Source organism: Eulemur rufifrons, chromosome 7 (genome assembly GCF_041146395.1).
Source record: "Eulemur rufifrons isolate Redbay chromosome 7, OSU_ERuf_1, whole genome shotgun sequence".
Taxonomy (NCBI): Eukaryota; Metazoa; Chordata; class Mammalia; order Primates; family Lemuridae; genus Eulemur; species Eulemur rufifrons.
In genome coordinates, this window is record NC_090989.1 from 216,359,448 (window position 1) to 216,378,471 (window position 19,024).

General features: G+C 43.4%; 1 protein-coding gene across 3 annotated transcripts in view; it reads left to right on the plus strand.

Annotated features, from left to right (window-relative positions):
* The first annotated feature begins 10,826 nt into the window (after nucleotides 1–10,826).
* Nucleotides 10,827–19,024, plus strand: part of PRUNE2 (prune homolog 2 with BCH domain) — a 255,114-nt gene continuing 246,916 nt past the window's right edge. For all 3 annotated transcript variants that reach the window (XM_069474102.1, XM_069474103.1, XM_069474101.1), the window contains exon 1: nucleotides 10,827–11,013. In XM_069474102.1, coding sequence (XP_069330203.1) covers nucleotides 10,978–11,013 — 36 coding nt within the window. In that variant the 5' untranslated portion in view covers nucleotides 10,827–10,977. The remainder of the gene's footprint in view (nucleotides 11,014–19,024) is intronic.

Below are 19,024 nucleotides of genomic sequence, written 5' to 3' on the forward strand. Positions count from 1 at the left end.
AAGACTCAGGGAAAATTGCATTTTTATGGAGAGTTGTGCAGAACTGTGATTGGAGGACGTGTGATCTAACGGTAATTAACTGGGGAAACTTCGCAAGGCCTGTTTGTTCAGTTTCTTCTTGACATCCCTCTGTGACATTTCTTCCCTCTATGTATAGAGCAGGACACCTGTCACATGAGAGTCTTCAAGGGAGAAGGGAGGAAGAAGGTCAGAGAGTGAACTTCCTAGGTTTTATGGTCTGCTTCAGGGCAGGGAAGCATGAGAGAACGTCAGAGAGACCTTCCTGCTTCTGCTGTTTTCACAGTTTCCAAGATGTCATGTTTTGGGGTATTGTGTCCTGAGCCCCAACATCTGTCTCCTTCCATCTGATGTCTCCATGAGACCATATGTCTGCATGCATCTCTAGTGCCTAGAATAGTGCCTGGGACTTAATAGGAGCTTGATAATTGTTATCCCTACACACAGGGATTTGTCATGGACATGTTTGTGAAGACCGAACAAATCCTTAATTCCTTCCTTCCTCTTCTAGGAGTCTTTCCCCCATTTAGGACTGTCTTTTTCCAGAGCTCCCTGGGTCTCTGGGTCATGACAAGTCTTCCTTATCACAAAGAGAAATAATCCAGGTTCCTGTCTTCCCTCCCCCACCAAGTCTGTTTTGTCTACTCTCAGCTGCTTTTGCTGTGTGCAAAGTTCAACTGTCTGCCTCAATTTTAATTATTCAGTGTTGAATGGGCATATTTGCATACACAAATATTTGAGGAATTGAAATGGCAATTAACATATATATTTGAGATTATTTTAAAATATCTTTTTGTCTTCCTGTTTTCTTTACTTCCATGGCCCAGCAGTAAATCTGGTCTTGGTGACTTGCTGTTGGTTTTGCATCCAGCCCACATGTTTTCAGGTCTGCACTAACCTGAGTCTGAATTCTGGAAGGTGCTGTCTTTGAGTACAATTGAAAACCGCCATTTTAACCACTTTATAGAACCTAATAAGGCATTTCAAAAGTACCTTCATTTCTTTCTATTTCTACCTGGTTAATGAGCCTCTCTCCTTTCAGGCTTCAGCGAGAGGGGAATTGATCAACACTATTGTAATTATCTGAGGGCCTCCCAAGGAAAGGGCACCGTGTAGAATGCAATGAGGGGGGATGGGAGGGTGGGGTGGGGAATCCAGGGATGAGTGAGACCAAAGCCCTGTCCTCTGGAGCCTTACGGTTCCACATGATGAAGAAGATGTGAGGATTAGTAACCTCAACTTGATGTTTGGTGAATGACACAGTGTCCAACACAAACCATTTGGCATCCCCAAAGGTGCCAACTGTTAGCGAATGGTTTGGGTGATTTCCATGATGTTTTCCCAGAAAACAATGATTTTCCTCTTGTAGTTTATACATCAACAAAATTTTCAACTAACTTAACTATTGGGAAAAGCGGATCTCTATAGGTTTATCGTTAAAGAAACAAACAACAACATAATGTTTTGGAGTGACGATAGAGCAGGCTTTCTCCACCTGCTGACTCCACATTCTAAAATTGTTTTTAGAATATTTTTTTTCTTCATTCACTGAAAGTAAGGCGGTGGGGGTGGGGATGGCGCAGGGGGGGAAGCGTGAGAGAAGGGATCCAGAATCCAGCAGAGGTAGTATCTGTTCCTAACTTAACTTTCTGAGCTGAGTCTAGTAGAAACATGAATGAGCCCTTCAGAGAAATAGAAGCAGCATTTCCCAAGGGTGCTGAATTCCAGGTGGGGTCACCCAAGGAGTAGGTCAAGGAGAGTTTGATTGAGATGTTCGTTGGGAAGCGTGTCCTTTGCTGTGCTGCCCAGGCTGAAGAAAACACAGTTAAGAAGACAAGTGCTACAGCTGGATGCTATAGCTCTATGTTAATGGAATTGGGTTTCCTTCTTCCTTTCCTCCGGGAACTTCAGTGGTTTTATGATGCAGAGATTTAGAGAAGGGAAATGCAGTGCAAATAATTTTTTGCCCTCATTGAAATTGATGGTTTGTTGGACATTTTTTATATCCATTTCTATTTTACTACTTTCTATACAATATTATTGAAAACACATTAAATACTGTATTCATTTTTTTCCTAAGTGAAATGTCATCACTGTATAAGAAGAGAGATCAATGATCTTTGTTAAACAACAATCTAGGAGCATCTTTTAACCTGAAATTTGAGTCTTTTTTTTAGGCTTCCTATCATTAATAGATAATTCCTCTGAGGACATCAGCATCTAAAACATAAGAAAATAGATACTTTCAATAAATCCTGCTAGTTAATTTTCTCTTTCCAAGATTGTTGGTTTATATCTCTTAATTACTGAACTTTAAGGTGATGTTCCTTAAATATTGGATTTTTTTTTTACAGGTAAACATTTTTATGCTATCTTAACACAATCCCTCTGAGTGTTACACAAACTTCCAAAGCTACAAAGATATTCAAAGACTTTTATTAAAAACAAGACTCGATTCCCTCTCATATATTTTCACATTTTTTATGGATCTAATAATTGTATTATTTGGTTTTGTAATCACAGAATTTTAAGGTTGGAAACATTCACTCAAATATAGCATTTTTCCTAGGACACAAAGACCTGGGGTGCTAACATCACTACCCAAAGGACTAAAACTCAAGTGTCTGACCATTGGTATGTGATGTTTTCCACTTTATGGGGGCAGGGGCAGGTTTTCAAGGATGGGGAGAGGAAGAGAGAGGTGAGAAGGGAGGCTGGGTAAAGTAGTGCATAGTGGGAAAAAAAACAACTATTTAGTTGAGCCATAATCTACGGCAGGAATTTTTAATGACTTATGATGTCCAAGCTTCTGGGACTTTCACCTCTCTCCTTCTGGTGATTTCTCTGGTGCATCTGCAAGCAGCAGGTGTGAGAAATGTGTGGCTAAGAAATATTGGGTAGACAAGCGTGAGATCAGCTCATTCCTAAGTGTAGAAGAGCAAATAAAAGAGTTGTAGAGTAAGACCTTATTTTTTTCTCCAGCCTTGAAGTTCACAATGGACAGGCAGTTCACAATGTGCAGTAGTTTAGTACCTGGGCTCTGGACCTTGTCACCTGAGTCAGAATGCTGGCTTGGCTACTTACTACTTGGGTAATTTTGTGAAAAGTGCATCTTTGTATCTTGGTTTGCACATCTTTAAAATGAGGTTAATAACAGTACCTGCTCTATAGATGTGTTTTGAGAACGAAATGCTATTAATACATGTAAAATGATTAAAATGCTATTTTATGCAAAGGAACTGCTCAATAAACATTAGCCTTTTTAATAAAAAAGGCTTAAACTTTGGAATACAGGGTCTGGATTTCAATCTTTGGGCATGCCAATGAACAATTTTGGGCCACAGTTTCTTCATCTCTAAAATGAGGTCATTGTCATCCCCATTGTTCTGTACCTTATTGGGGTTCTTGCAAAGATAGACTCACAGGACTCAAAAATTTTTAACATTCCATGATTCTTGCCAAACACTTTTCCAGTGGAAATGCATGATGGGACTATAAGTTAAAGTTTATACTATAACTGTGAAACATGCAATATTGTTTTGAAGGGAATTGAGATGCCTGTCTGCAGGAGGAGAGTGTGCAAAACATGAACCACCTGGCCTTAGTAGTATAGCTTGAGAAGAAGCCGAGACTTTAAGGCCATCTCCCTGTCTTTCACCACAGATCTGAGAGTGGCGGCCACTGTCTTATTATCCTGATGACTCATAGTGCCAGAGTACTTCCTCTCTCCTCTGCTGTCCTTTCAAATTAAATCATTGCTCTACAAGATGTCTGTGGTTCCCAGAAATGACGCAAGTAGTATGTACCCTATTCAAAGCTTGGACATTTGACTCTCAGGATGTTCTCCCATGAGATCTGGAACCTGCCACTTGCTAATACAGATCTGACAATTCTAATAACCCCTCTTTCATCTTTCTTAACAGAAACTCAGAGAAGATAATGGTGCTACAGACTCCTTTTTAAAAAAGTCTTGCAGGGCCTACCTTAAAAATGTGGGATATTCTTGCCAAAACACAAAAGAAAAAAATTTAATTTTTCTTAATATTATTTGCCAAAATGTGTAGTATTTGACCATCCGCAGGACAAAAAGCAGGCATTTAACAGTTGCTTAAAAGCTAAATGAGAAGCACTAGTAAATGCACGTTAGTTCTGTTTCTGTCTCTTGTCCTTGAAGCAAGCTTGAAATGCTTTTAAGCCTAGTTCAATTGTGAGATGCAGGTTCCTAAACCTCTTCTGTCATATGAAATAATCTAAAAGCAGCTAACATAACACACCAGCACAGAGGAGACCATACCTGTCAGAGGTGTGGCTGGTCAGTGGGAAGCTAGCATAGTAATGAGCCCGAACAGTGAGTCAGCACCTGCCATTCTAGCTACATTTCATTCTTAAAAGGATGGTGTGTGCCAGGTATTTCTTAACCCACCAAAGAGATTTCCTCATTCTTCTCCTTTCCATGGTTAACATTTCCTATTATATGTAAGGATGTTAGCATCTGATTTTTTTTTCTTCGATATATTTTATTTTATTGTTTTGTTTTTCAGCTCATTATGGGGGTACAAAAGTTCAGGCTATATACATTGTCCATGCCTCCCCATCCCCCCGAGTCTGAGCTTCAGTTGTGTCCATTCCCCAGACAGTGCACATCGCACTCATCATGTAGGTGTGCACCCATCCCCTCCCCCTACCCCATCCCCCCCAGTCAGAACTTCAAGCGTGACCATTCCCCAGGCAGTGTGCATTGCACTCATCAAGTAGGTATACACCCATCCCTTCCACCCAGCCCCAACCTCTGTCCGATACCCAATTGGTGTTATTCCCAAATGTGCACTCAGGGAAACCAGTTTGCTGGTGAGTACATGTGGTGCTTATTTTTCCATTCTTGGGATACTTCACTTAATAGAATGGGTTCCAGCTCTCTCCAGGAGAACCAAAGAGATGCCATATCGCCATTATTTCTAATAGCTGAGTAATATTCCATGTTATACATATGGCACATTTTGCTAATCCATTCATGAATTGATGGGCATTTGGGTTGTTTCCGCATCTTTGTGATTGTGAATTGTGCTGCTATGAACATTTGGGTGCAGGTGTCTTTTTTATAGAATGACTTTTGTTCTTCTGGGTAGATGCCCAATAATGGGATTGCTGGATCAAATGGTAGGTCTACTTGAATCTGTTTAAGGTATCTCCATATTGTTTTCCACAGGGGTTAGCATCTGATTTTTTAAATGACAATCCTGTAAAGTAACTAGGGCAGGTATTATTTTCCCTATTTCACAAATAAGGAGATTAATAATCAGAGAGGTTAATCAACTTGCCCAGAAGTATACAGCTGGGTCACATATCCAAGTTTTCTGATATCACGCTGGTGTGAACACCAGGGGCGCTGGCTCTGCTAAGGAAAGCTTCAGATGCCCTCATGGTGGCACTGACAGCATGAGAGCACCAGGAGATGGGTACAGAGCTACCCTGTTCCTGTGAGAGCCTATAAGGGAAAGACACAGCGCCCCATGGGAGTGAGGAGTGGTAATTTGGGAATATAAAACACACAAACCCTAAGGAACTCAAATTTCACCAATGAATTGTATAGGTAGATGTGTTATTGCTAAAAAACATCTGCAGTGCCTTTTTCTGAAACAGGCCTCTCATTATACAAAGGCTACATTGCAGAGAAGTGTAACCTTAGGAGGTGTTACTTGCTGTAGCATAGACAGAAATTATAATCAGATCATTTCACATTCTTAGTGACTGCTGATTCATCTACAATTGACTTGGAGATTCTCCTCTTGTTGGGCTTTCTTCATGGAAGCTCTTACTTTCCCTTAAAGCCACTGCATTAAGTTTCTCCTCTCCTTAACAGACTCTTGGAAATGACAAAAATGGCAGCTACTAACCTGGAATGCATGCATCATTGCATTTAGCCTTCACAACAATCCTAAGAGGGAATATTATTCCTATTGTATAAGATGAAGACACTGAGGCTTAGAAAAGATAACTTGCCCCAGTTTCTTAGCTAGTAAATGGCCAGGGGTTCTGGTTATCTATTGCTGTGGAACAAATCCCAGATATTTAATGGTTTATAATAACCATTTTATTATATCCCACAATTTTGTGGGTCAAGAATTTGGGCAGAGCTTAGAAGGGACAGTTTAACTCTGGGTTCCACGTGGCATCAGGAGATGGCTTGGTTGGGGCTGGAGATTCTATTTTCAAAATGGCTCACCCCAATGGTTAATGGCAGCAGCTTAGTTCCTCTGTGTGTGGACCTCTCTATGTGGCTACTTGGGCTTCCTTATGGAATGAAGGCGAGGTTCTAAGAACATGTATTCCAAAAGACAAGAAGTGGAAACTGCCAATCTCATAAAGCCTGGTCCCAGAAACTGGCAATGATGTCAACTGTGCTATATTTTATTGTTCAAGAATCATGGAGCTCTCCTAGATTCAAGGAGAGGGAACATAGACCCTATCACTATTGGGAGGAGTGTCAAAGAATTTGCAGCCATGTTTAATCTACCACCTGGAGCAAGGATGAGAATACAGATTTTAGTTACCACACCATATTACATCTCAACTAGTATCATACTAGATGCGTTTCTCAATCACCGCATTTACTTCTTTGTATTATAGTGACTAGACTGTGAGCTCTTTGAGGGCAGGGATCATGTGTTATGCACTTTGGGCTAGACATATGTCAAACTGAGCATATCAATGCTTCGTAAATGCTGAAGGAAGAAAGGAAAGAGAGTTGAGTTCCAGTCCTGGCTCTGCTTCTAAGTAGCTCCCTTATTCTGAGCAGGATACTGACCTACTTTGGGCCATTGCCCCCTCTCAGTAAAAGGAGGAGATGGGATTAGATCATCCTTAAAGTTTCTTCCTTTTTTCTAGCACTACCATTGTATTACTCTGTCTGGGCTGCTATAACAAAATACCGTAAACTGGCAAGATTAAACAACAGGCATTTATTTCTCACAGTTTTAGAGGCTAGGAAGTCCAAGATCAAGGTACTGGCCAATTTGTTTCTGGTGAGGGCCCTTTCCTGGCTTGCAGATGGGCCACCTGCTTTCTGTGTCCTCACATGCTGTGGGCATGGGGGGGAGTGGGCGGAGAGGGGGACAATATCTAGTCTCTTTTTCTTTTCATAAAAGCACTAATCCCATCACGGGGGCTCCACCTTCATGATACCATTTAAACACAATTGCTCTCAAAAGCTCCACCTCCTAATACCATCATGTTGTGTTTAGGGCTTCAATATATGAAGTTTGGGGGGACACAAGCATTCAATTCGTAACAACTATCCTACTAATCTACTCAAGATATTGATAATTAATTGCAAGATAAAGAGAGCTCAGATACAGGTCTCAAATGAGGGGAGTCTGGGAATCAAGAAATCTGAGAGAGAAAAGAAAAGAGTAAAGGAAGTAGGATTGTTCTACAAATAAGTGCAAAGGACCCTAGTGAGAAGGTGATGAACATTAGGTTCAGATGCAAATACTTGAATTATGGTGGTAGAGTTTGGAGTAGAAAGGAAGGAAGTTGAAGGAGGCCTTTTTAAAGTTGAAGACATTGGACCAGGGATTATTTGGCCACAAGGGGTGGGAGAAAGTAATAAATCAAAGGAAATTCCAGGTTTTATACCTGGGTGACTGGGGAATGCAAGTTTACCTAACATCAGCAGTAGTTCCCAACTCTGGCTACATAGAGAATTACTTGGAGAGCTTTGAAAAAAATACTGATGCCTGGGGCCCTCTTGAGGTCACTCAATTCAGAATTTCTAGAGATGGGGCTTGGAGCATCAGTATTTTTCCGAGTCCCCCACCAAGTGATTTCACTGTGCAGCCAGAGTGGACAATATCTAGAGTTAAAGGCACTAGATTTTTTGCTGCTATGGAATTATAAAAAAAAAAAAACAACTGAGGATCAAAATCTGATAGCCACCAAATAACACAGGTATGGGCTATGTGAGATGCAGAATAATGACCTCCCAAAGATGCCTACAGTATAATCCTCAGAATCTATGAATATGTGGGGTTACATCGCAAAGGGGAATTAAGGTTTCAGATGAAATTAAGGTTGCTAATCATCTGCCTTAAAATAGGGAGATTATCCTGGATTTTCCAAATAGGCCAGATGTAATCACAAAGGCTCTTAAAAAGTGGAACAGGAATGGATCAGCCGTACCTTTTAACAAAAAGCAGAACAGGAGGTTGGAAGAACAGTCAGAGAAATGCAATGTTATGGGCTTTGAAGATGAAGGAAGATGCCAGAAGTCAAGGAATGTGGGCAGCCACTAGGAACTGGAAGTGGCAAGGAATGGATTGTCCCCTAGAGCCTCCAGAAGGGAATGCAGCCCTGTTGATACCTTGATTTTAGCCCACTGAGACTTATGTTGGGCTTTTGACCTATGGAATGGTAAGATAATAAATTTGTGTTGTTTTAAGCCACTGAGTTTGTGGGAATTTTTACGACATCCTTGGGAAATTAATACAGGTGGTCAGTTCAGGAAGGCTTCATGGAGGAGGTAAATTTTGGTAAACTTCTGAAGGGGCATTATTCATGGAGAAAAAGTAGGGGAGATAGACGTTGGCATTTGAGTTTACCAGAAATGTTTTCTTTAAATTTCAAGGCTGCATAATACCTATCCAGAATATTTATACTTAAAAGTCAGAAGAATAAAACAATGTTATGTAATTGTTGCTAAATTCCCCACTGAAGTCAGAGGCGAGGAATGAATTCTCAGGAATTTTTCTCAGTGATGTTACTGGAATTGTGTGCAGTATCACAGATTTAAAGGCTGACAAAACACTTGTTTTACCTGGTTGGTTTTAAATTACTTAAGTCAGCCAAAGAAGCAGATAGAATCTTCAGCTTCCACATAGCCCATCAGCTGCCCAAAACTTGGAGCTTACCATTCCTATCACTCTCCTTTAATCAGATCTATAGACTCTGCTGATTTCTTTTCATTGCATCCTCCTCCCCCTCCAAAAAAAAATGGATCTTGAGGTGAGTGCACACACACATAAACAGACAAAGACAGACATAGAGAGGACAAAAAGCTTTCCAATGTACACTTAGTCATTCAAATATATATACTGGGAATCCGTCAATGAATAAGACAGGCAAAGTCCCTGTCCTCGTGAAGTTCACAGCCTGGAGGATACAGACAAGTATTCAGGCAATTTATAGCAGAATAGAAAAGATAAGTTACTATGAGAGAACACAGAAGGGGCAGCTGACTCAGTCTGGGGATGGAAAGAGAGGACTGCATCAGAGGAGGCTCTCTGGAGAAAGATAACCCCAACTCCGCTGTTTCTCAGAGTGTGGTACTTGGGTCAACAGCAGCAGCACACCCTGGAAGACTGTGAAACATGCACATTCTCAGGCCCTCTAAGCCAGATGTATTAAGCTTAAAATTCTGGGGATGAGACACTGAAAGCTGCAATTATCAAGCCCTCTAGGTGATTCAGATACAGGCTAAAGTTCATTGAGAACCAGAGCATCATATCTGGGCTGCACAGTAGGATCACTTGGGTCACTTTTATACCAGACTGGTGCGTGGTCTCACACCCAAAGATACTGATTTAATTGGCCTGGATCCCAAAGCCTGAGTGTCAGTATTTTTTAAACCTCAGGTGATTATGATGTGATTTTAATGTGTAGTCAGCATCGAGACCACTTCTCTAAGATGACAGCTGAAGCATAAGTCAGTCAGGCGCTGGGTGCTGGGAAGAGGGCAAGAAGGGTCTCAGAGGTGGGTGTGCAAAGGCTCAGATGTAAGAGAAAGCCCGATGTGGTGTGTCCGGGGACCTGACAAGGCCAGTGAGTACACACAACAAAACTCCATGGCTTAAAAGAAGGTCTGTAGCTATAAGTTTGTGTTGACTGCAGTACTTCTTAAACCTGAATGTGCATAAAAATCATCTGAGGATCTCATGGAAACACGGACTCTCATTCCGTAAGTTGGAGGCAGGGAACCGAGATTCTGCATTTTTAATAAGCGCAGTGATGCTGATGTTGCTGGTTGCTGCGGACCACACCTGGAGTGACAAGGTTCTGTTGCCCCAGCTTTCCCTGAGCATACATGCCAGAGAGAGGATGGGGACTGCAGAAAGATGTATCTGTGTGCTGGCCCCAGGGCCCACATGCGGGGACCCAGCTGGAGTGAACTGCGGATGCCCGTTGCTGGGTGGGTATGTTTTGAGGGTAGGGAAGAAAGACGTAGCCTAGCACAACCTCTCAGCCTGCTCTTCTGATGATTACCCAGCAAGGTCGTACTGCCTTTAGTTCAGCAGTAGCTCCCCCGCACCCCCCGCGCCCGCGCCAATCTAGCTGAGTGCATCCCCTGGCCAGGCCAGCAGACCAGCTCATTAAGTGACCGCTGGAACACTCCGTAACGTGCCAGCTAGCCAGAGAGGCGCTGGCCGAGGAGGGGCCTTCCTGGGACCTGTCTCCCTCTTCCCACCTTCCCTCGCTGACAGCGTCGGTGCCTGCGGCAGAGCCTCCCCCTGCCGCAGCCCCTTGCACTTGGCTCGCACTTCTGGGCGCTGTCCATGGTTGCGGCATCTTTCGGCGCGCCACGTCAGGAGGCGCAGCGGGGCCCTGCCATTGGTGGAGGAGCCCCTCGCCATCCCTGCACCCCCGCCCCCGCGCTCGGGTCCCGAGGCGTGTGCCAGCGCGCGTGCGGGGCGCTCCCTGGGGCTCCCGGGCGGCACGCCCACTTTCCTTATTAGGGCAGAGTCGGGCGCCCGGAGTGGGCGGCGGGGCGAGGGGTGGGGCGGGGAGCCCTGGACAGCCCAGGGCGCAACCACAGCCTCAGCCGCAGCCGCCTCCGAGCGGCAGGAGCGAGCGGTCGGTCGCTGCGCCCGAGAGGGGCCCTTTCCCGCGAGCCCGCTCCTCTCCCTCGGGCCGGGATCTTCCTCTGTGCCCCTCCGGGTACCCCTGGTCCAAATCCCTCGCAACGAAATGGAAGAATTTTTGCAACGCGCCAAATCTAAACTGGTAAGTTGAGGGAGTGAGGCTGTGTGCGTGCGTGCGAACGCGTGTGTGCTGATGGAGAGGTGGAGAGGAAAGGGCGTTGCAGCAGAGGAGGAAGAAACAACTTTGCTACTTAGTTGCCAAGGTGTGCGGGCTGTCCCCTGGAAAGAACCTCTGGAACTCTGGTTCTTAAAGCAGGCAGGCAGTCCATCTCCAGAATCCTCCACCACAGCCAGACAGTGTGCAGAGCTGGGGGTGGCCGTGGCCTGGCTGAAGTTGGGTCACTTGTGTCCAGCTTTGGTCCCTTTGGCCTGAGGTTGGAGAGAGGCAGATCCAGCCAAATCTGCAGTTTGCTCCTGAAGGCTAGGAAATGAATGGGTGTGGTCCTCGTTGAGAAAAGGAGTTCAGTCTTCGCAGATGCAGTATATGTAGGTGTAAAAGGAAAAAAAAGAGTCCCTTAGGACTGTACTTCAGCTGGAGGTGACAAAACGTAAGTGAGAAAGTCAAGGTGCTGATTAGGAAGGACACGTACCAGTGTGCCGTTTACAGGGGCATCCACCGGGTAGAGCTTGCTCTGGCGCAGGAGTTAGGGACAGTCTGTCTGGATTGTGTGTCTCTCCAATCCCTGTTCACATCTGTAAATCGGGGCAGAGGCAGAAGAGGAAAGCCCTAACTGTTGCTGGTGATGTGGGGTTTGCCAAACTATTGTTCTCCCAGGAGCAGAGCAGCCTGCTGGCCCATATTTTACTGTCTCACCGTCCAAACAGTGAGTAGGTAATTTCACTGTGTACGTCCACAGTTGGTACACATTCTGGAACAACAGACTTTAGCAGTTTCCTAATTCCAAACTGTTTTGGCTCTCCAGGATACCAGTCATAAACATAATGGAAATGTTTTTGTTTCAGCACTTAAAAAAAAAAAAAGCCAGTGCCCACTTAGAAACAATATGTTTAATGAACAGTAAAAGCACCTTTTATGGGCCTGGCGTAGAAGGAAATGCATAATTTATGGTGCCTTTAACCTTTAAAACTTCACAGAAGCCAAAATATAAAGTCTACATTAAGGCGACATTTCAATCACAAGGCAGGATATTTGCAGGGTTATTACTGTAACTCATTTATCCTCAAACAACAAAGTGGGTGCAGGGAGGGAGGGTCCCAAGGTGCCGAACCACCATTCAGAGTGTAGATGGAAGTGTGATCCTTACGATGATCTAACTGTAAATATCTTTAAAAAGACCATGAAAGTTGATGAATGCTAATATAAGAACTTTGTTTTCTACCTTAATTTAAGTCTCTCAGGGAGTTGAATGTTTGTGGAGATTTCAGAATTAAGAGTGTTTGTGATCAACTATCTTTATTATAGAACATGTGAATGAAAATACTTATTAAAGAAACTCAAATATTGTGCATTTCTTAAAGTATAAGCACACGCTCTACTCTTTACCCAGTAATGGTTGAGGAATGTTCCAAAATGAAAGTCAATTTTGACAACTTTGTTTGTGCATGTGTGTGAAAAGCATGGTGATTAATGGCGAATGTGGAGTTCTAGACTGCACCTGGGATCCACTCCCATGACATTTATTTTATCAATATTTTAGCAATAAAAATTTAGACTGTGGGGTCTGATGTGAGCAAGAGGCTTATCTCATTTCTGAAGAGCAATTGTTGGGGTGGAAATTTCCCTATTTCAGAGTAATCAGCTGAAAGTAATGTGTAATTTATTTACCGAGTCCCTTCATTAGACAAGCAATTGCTCTACATCATTAAAAAAAAAAGATAGGAAAAAGAAGCAATTGTTTGAAATACTGTTATCAGTTTCCTGTGTTAGTCAGAAGAATAATTACTGTTAATTTTTATCTTTTCTGAGAATAGGTGTCTTGCTAGAAATCATGATTAGCCTTTCACATCCAGCCACCGCAAAGGTCACTTTTAGTCACTTTTGGTGTCATATTTCTCTTGATAAATTACAATTTCTAGGTAATAAAGTTATTACTTAATATGGAACATTCAAATATAGTAGTAGATATCATTTTGCTTTGCTTTAGAGGATAGATAACCTTTACCCTGGAGAAAAAAATTAAGTCACTGATTATGTCATTTACTTGTGAGAAGTTTATTCATAATAAAAAGGTAGGATTTTCTAAAATTCAGCTAATCCTTTGGAAAACATTTTAAGGAGAAGAAATTTATCATGCTGGTTTTTACTTAAGCCTTATTAGACTAGAATTAGAACTCAGGAGTTGTTATGGTTAAGCTGTTTTTCATTAGAAGTTAGTACAGATTTGAGGTATATGATACATAAAGGAAAGACTAATTGCTAGATTTTTCCCTACATATTTGACTTATTGCTTTGGTAGTCTGTAGGCATGATATATATCTTTTAATGGTTTGAAATAGTCAATGCCCCTTCCAAAGCCCTAACATAACTTCATTATCATTAGGGCTGTCCAATTCCAATAGACCAAAGGATCTTTAAAATTACAAAATGGGATTGCTGTTGGCCATAGATAGAATCTCCAATAATCAAAATGTTGGAAAAACTGTGTGCCTTTTTTTCTAACTAGGAACGTTTATTATTTACCTATCATCGTGAAGAGCGAGGAAGCTCTCCCATTCTAGGCCAGGCCCTTAGGTTGAACAGAACTCTTTGAAGGAAAGGGGGCGTTTTGAATTTTTATCAGGTAGTTTGGGGCTCATTTCCATTGAAATTGGGAGATCACTCTCTCAATTCTATTTTTCGTTCTAGTTGGTCCTCCTAGTCCTTAAATTGAGACAGATTCACTGGCTTAGTCCCGTCCTCCTTTTCCCTAAATCTCCCCTTCTGGCACCTACGCTTCCTTCCTGAGAATACTCAGTATTTATCAGGAATGGCAAAAGTAAACTCCAGTGTGACCTCAGATGTATCACCCCCTCCTCTGGCTCAAATGCTTCTCAAGTGAGCTGCCTGCCTTCTCCCTGGTTAGGACAGGCGTGGGAGCTGCAGTGCATTTGTAAAACCCTTAGTTGGAGGTGGGGGGCAGCAAGGGAGGTAGTTACTCCTTCCAGGCATGGTCTCCAGAAATGGCAACTTCTTGAAAAATACGGAATGAGAACTATGGAATTAACACAAGGATTGTTAAAACAAGAACGGTGGAGTGAGCCATCTGAGAGCAAGACTCCCAGCTTGTCGAGGTGGTAATCAGAGGGTGATGCTTTTTAGCTGGGCTCACTCGCCCAACATGAGAACCCAGCTATATTTCTGATCTGGATGCTCACTAATAGAACTAGAAATGAGAGTGAAAACACATTTTCTTTTTTCTCCTGCAAATGCCCACCCGGCTTTTCCTCTGCCTGCCCATTCAGAGTTGGAATAGGGACAGAAATCAAATCCTATAGTCTCAGATCAGTGCTTAAGTCTTAGTCATGCTTTCCATTCTTAGTTACATCATTTCTATGGTAAGAGAAATTGAAGGAGGCTAGGGATTGAGGGCTTGCTGCCCTAGGCTGTGATTTGGGAAATGTCCTCCACTTTTGTAGTGGTCAGCTCGGAAAAGTATTCAGGACAAGGACAACCTCATGGCAGTAAAAGGTCCAAGTTCCCTTGAACTTTGGGGAAAAAATGAAGTAAATGAGGAATCATCTGGAGATACATACAGCCCTGGAGCTCTGGCTGGCTGGAAGCCAGGGTCCCCAAGCTGGGGACTCAGACTCATGGCTGATCCTCCCTCACTGCCCAGATGCCACCAGCTGATGTAATTCAAACAGTTGCTCAGGGGTGGGGTTCACTGCAGCCCACATGCCCTAAGATGTAGGTGATGAGCCAGCGGGGGTCGAGGGGAGGGTGGTCAGCTGCCACATGCAGGAGGATACAGGGCACATCAATGTCCCAGGAATGCCGTTTTCAATGAGAAAGCGGAGAGAGAGTCACCACTGCAGTTTGGGGGATGCATCTGCTACTTCAGCAGTGACAGCTGCAGACGAAGAGCTCATTTCTGCAGTGGGTATTAGTCAGTACATGGGCTTCTATAGACGAAAAATTCTGGATGACCTGAATGTCAACTTATACTCTGTGGTATGTGGCATGGGGACAAGAAACACATTGAAAACTCTAAACGAACAACTGCATTAGAGAGGACACAGGAGATGGGATTTAAGAAAAAGAAAGAAAAACACTGCAGCTTGTCTGCAGAATAACCATCTTGATTAGAACTGAAGGAATATATTCTTCTTGATTTCTTACATGGGAAGAAAGTTGTGCATGCCAATAAAAAAAGATCTTTAAAGTGAATGCATTGTAGCTTTTAAAGGGCTGCTGTAGTGACTAGGGATGATGGAGAAGCTGGCAGAGTGTTTCATTTCAGGAGCTGAGCTCATTCTGATGGGAGACCACGAGATCAGCTCTGGTTCCAGTGCGAGAGAGGGCAGGTGCTCCTGAGACTATGCCTCTCGCCAGAGCACTTATGAGCAGGAAACTCAGGAATCCACAGCACTTCTGTGAATGTGCGGCCACCCCCTTAGGGCCTGCTGAGGAATGAGCCCCTGATTGCTTTGGGCCTTGGGTCAGCTCCATTTCCCACTGCCCAGGCGTGGAGACCAACAGCTGCGGGTTGTTCCAGTCCCAGGACCTTCGGAGAAGAACCAGACGTTTTTAGTGAGTTGGTCTATCTCAAGAGAAAAGAAGTGCTCACTGTCATTCAGACAGCACCTTGGGTCTTAGAGGACATATGATCATGTGAGCAAGCCCACCCTTTGGTCAGTGACTTGGGGAATATTTTATGTTACCTAAGTAAAAAGCTGACCGTTTTGGTGTAACATGTTTGTTTCTATGTAGCATTTATGTGGGCAGATATTCCCAGCATTTTGGGTTTGGTGTTCCAGTCTGGGGAGCTCTTGTAAGCAGTGGAGGCTTCGTGGTAGAGGAATAATTCTTCCTGACACTCACCCCTCCCTAGAGTGCTACCTGAGCAGAGACAAGAATGAGGGCAGAATACCTGTGTCTGGGTGAGGGCTGCAGAAGAGGGAAGAACATCAGGGAACCAAGAGAGGTCAAGGGCATGGTGTGGTCTTGGCCATCAATTCTTCTTGAACCCTGGAGGTTATGGGAGAGTCATGGAGTTTGGGGTCTTATTTGAAAGGGACCTGGGGAGGGGAAGGGCTGATGTATTCAGGAGGAAGCATTTCCTATGGACTTTGGTATGAATTATGCCCTCTGAATTTGTGCAGTGCACATCTTACACAGTTGTTCGTGGCTGCTCTGCCAGGTGCACCAAAGTAGCCTACTCAAAATCTCTGGCATTATCCCAAATCCATTTCTTTCTGAGCCCTGTGACTTTGGGCTTTGGTTTCTAGGGAAAGGAAATCTTTCTTCTTGAGGGCTCTTATGAGGCTAATTGGGCTCTAGATTGCCCTGAAAAATCAGACCCACAAAGTCTAGGTTAGAAAAATTAAGCTGACAACACAGCTTTCGTTCTTAATCTGGAAAATGGAATAATGATGCTCACTTTGCAGGTTTGTTATGAAGCCAAAATGATGTATGTACATCCCTTAGCACAGAATTTGGAACAATGGCGGGTCTCCCCACTTGTCCCCAAGCCACTCTCTCCTGCAGTTCCTCATCTTAGCCAATGGCACCATTCATCCAGTTTTTCCAACTGGAAACTTCCTTTCCCTTCATCCTTTCCCCACCCACTGTATCCCAGGCATCACTCACTAAGTCACCCTGATGACTCCAATGGCTGGCAAATCAGTTTCCAAAAAGTGTTCTCATCCTGCTGCCAGGGAGATCATTTTGAAAGCATCTTTCACACCTTCCCCTCTACCCTGCTTAAAACCTCATAATCGCTTTCCCTTGCTCTAGGGGAATGGACAGCACTCTTAGCACAACCGTGGGATGTGGCCTGGTCTGCTAGCCAACTTCTTCTGGCTTCTCCTCCTGCTCTCTTTGGCTTAAATAACTCCTACTTCTTCTTCAGACTAGCAGAGGAAAGAAGCCCCTTCTGAATGAGCCCTCTCCACCCCTTACTCCGGGAGTCAAGTCAGGAATTTTGGTAATGTTGTTACCTCACTTATCTCCGCCTGTCATTGTATCTCTATCGGGCATATTTCTTTGATTAATACCAGTTTGGTGAGAGTGGAGACCAGGGTCTGTGTGATTTGTCCATCATTGTATCGCTAGTATGTGGTGCAGTTCCTGATGTTTGGTCTTAGTTTTAATCTTGTTATGCTTGTTTTAATGATTTTTTTTTTTTATTTTAACTTGTATGTGTCTTTTATTATAAGTGGCTTATCCTTTAGGTCACTGGCAAGACTAAATACATTTTACAATGATGTGTAATGATCTTGAACATATTTTGGCAACAGGTCTTGTCTGGTTAGGGTTCATCTACTCACATTTGAGAATGAGCTTTTTCAGTAATAGAGAATCTAGCGAGAGGGCTTCAAAACAAGTAGCTGAAAGCGGACATCAGCACAGTCCAATCTTTTCTGTGTTCTCACCCTTGATGATTGGTGACCTCCTGGGAGCAGCAGTAACCACACATGCCTGTGTGTGAGGCAGCCCATGGCAGCAGCTCCCTGCCCTAAATTAGATCCTGGGAGATTTTTGTAGAGCATGAGCTGTGGCTCTGGGAGGACCTTAGGAAGATTTTTGTCCTCCTTCCTACTTCCTGCCCCCTAAATGCAGTATGGCATGGGGGGTGATCGTGTGGGCAGATGCCTGGTTTCAAATCCTGACTTCCATTTTTACGTACTAGTCACACAATCTTAGCCTCCCTGAGTCTCAATTTCCTCATCTGTAAAATGAGAACAAGAGCACTCCCCTCAAAAGGCTGCTGCGGGTATACGTGTACTGAGACAAGGACGTGATCGCCATCCACATGTAACAAAAATAGGGAGAGGCCACCAGTGGACAAGAGCCAGGAAGCCTGATTTACATTTCAGAGAAACAGGGACAATTCTTAACTCCCTATAGTTCAATTAGAATTTCTTGAATATCTCTCTCAGCTCTAAGAGATGTATTTTTTTCCAATAATTCCCACAATGGTCTCATAAGGTAGGGATTAGTCTCTTTTTGCAGTTGAGGAAACTGAGGCTTAATGAGGTTTGCCCAAGGTTGCATAGCCAGTAAAGAGCAGAGCCGGAGTTTGCTCCCAGATCACCTGACTCCACCCAGTGGCAGGACCCTCCCTCTCAGACCATAAGTCCCTCTTCCCACAAGATCTTCTGGAACATCTCATTCTCCTTAAATCAAAAGCAAACAACCTGACAGGTTTATAGGAGGGTTGAGTGGTAAGTTAATGAGATTGCACACCCACCGTTCACTTTGACCCAAGAGAAGTTCATTCCTCCATGTTGCCTGTTTTATATTAAAAGCCCTCAGACAACAAAGTAGTCAACTAATGTTATAGAAAACTTGCTATGAGAAAAATATGGCATTAGGCCGCCTGTGGTGTGAATAAATATTGAGATTTTTTTCTCACTGTATACTCTTTTGAAAGAAAAAGAAATGACCAACAAAACTATTTGGAGAATAGGGTACCAGCTGTGTACCAGCTTTTAGAGTGACTAGATATATCGTGGGCACCTGGTGAATTTTTAATAATGAGAATGCATTTCAAAAAGAGTTTAAATGTCCCCTATGTGCTATTAAAGTTGTTAGCACAACTTCTGGTCTTGCTGATTTCTTTAGCAAAGAAGAAACTTGCCAGTCTCTTGTTGGTTGCCTTAAGGATTACTTTGATTGATTGGAAGGTGGCCACACAGCTAGGAAGAAAGGCCGGATTAGAACACAGCTCTGGGCTCTTGGTTGTACCAAGCCCAATGTGGCTCTTGAATCTGTTGGTTTAGTGATGCCCCAGAAAACTGTTGGCTATGTCGGAGTGAAGGAAAAGGAGGACGGAGGAAAGAAGGAAGGTAGAGGCAGAATTGGAAGGGAAATAGGAGGAAAGAGAGATGAAAGGATTCAGGGGGAAGCAAGTCTGAGAAGTAGTGCGGCATAGAAGAAAATCTTTCCAAAAGTCAGGATCTGATGAGTTGTAAGTGCAACAGTTCTTATA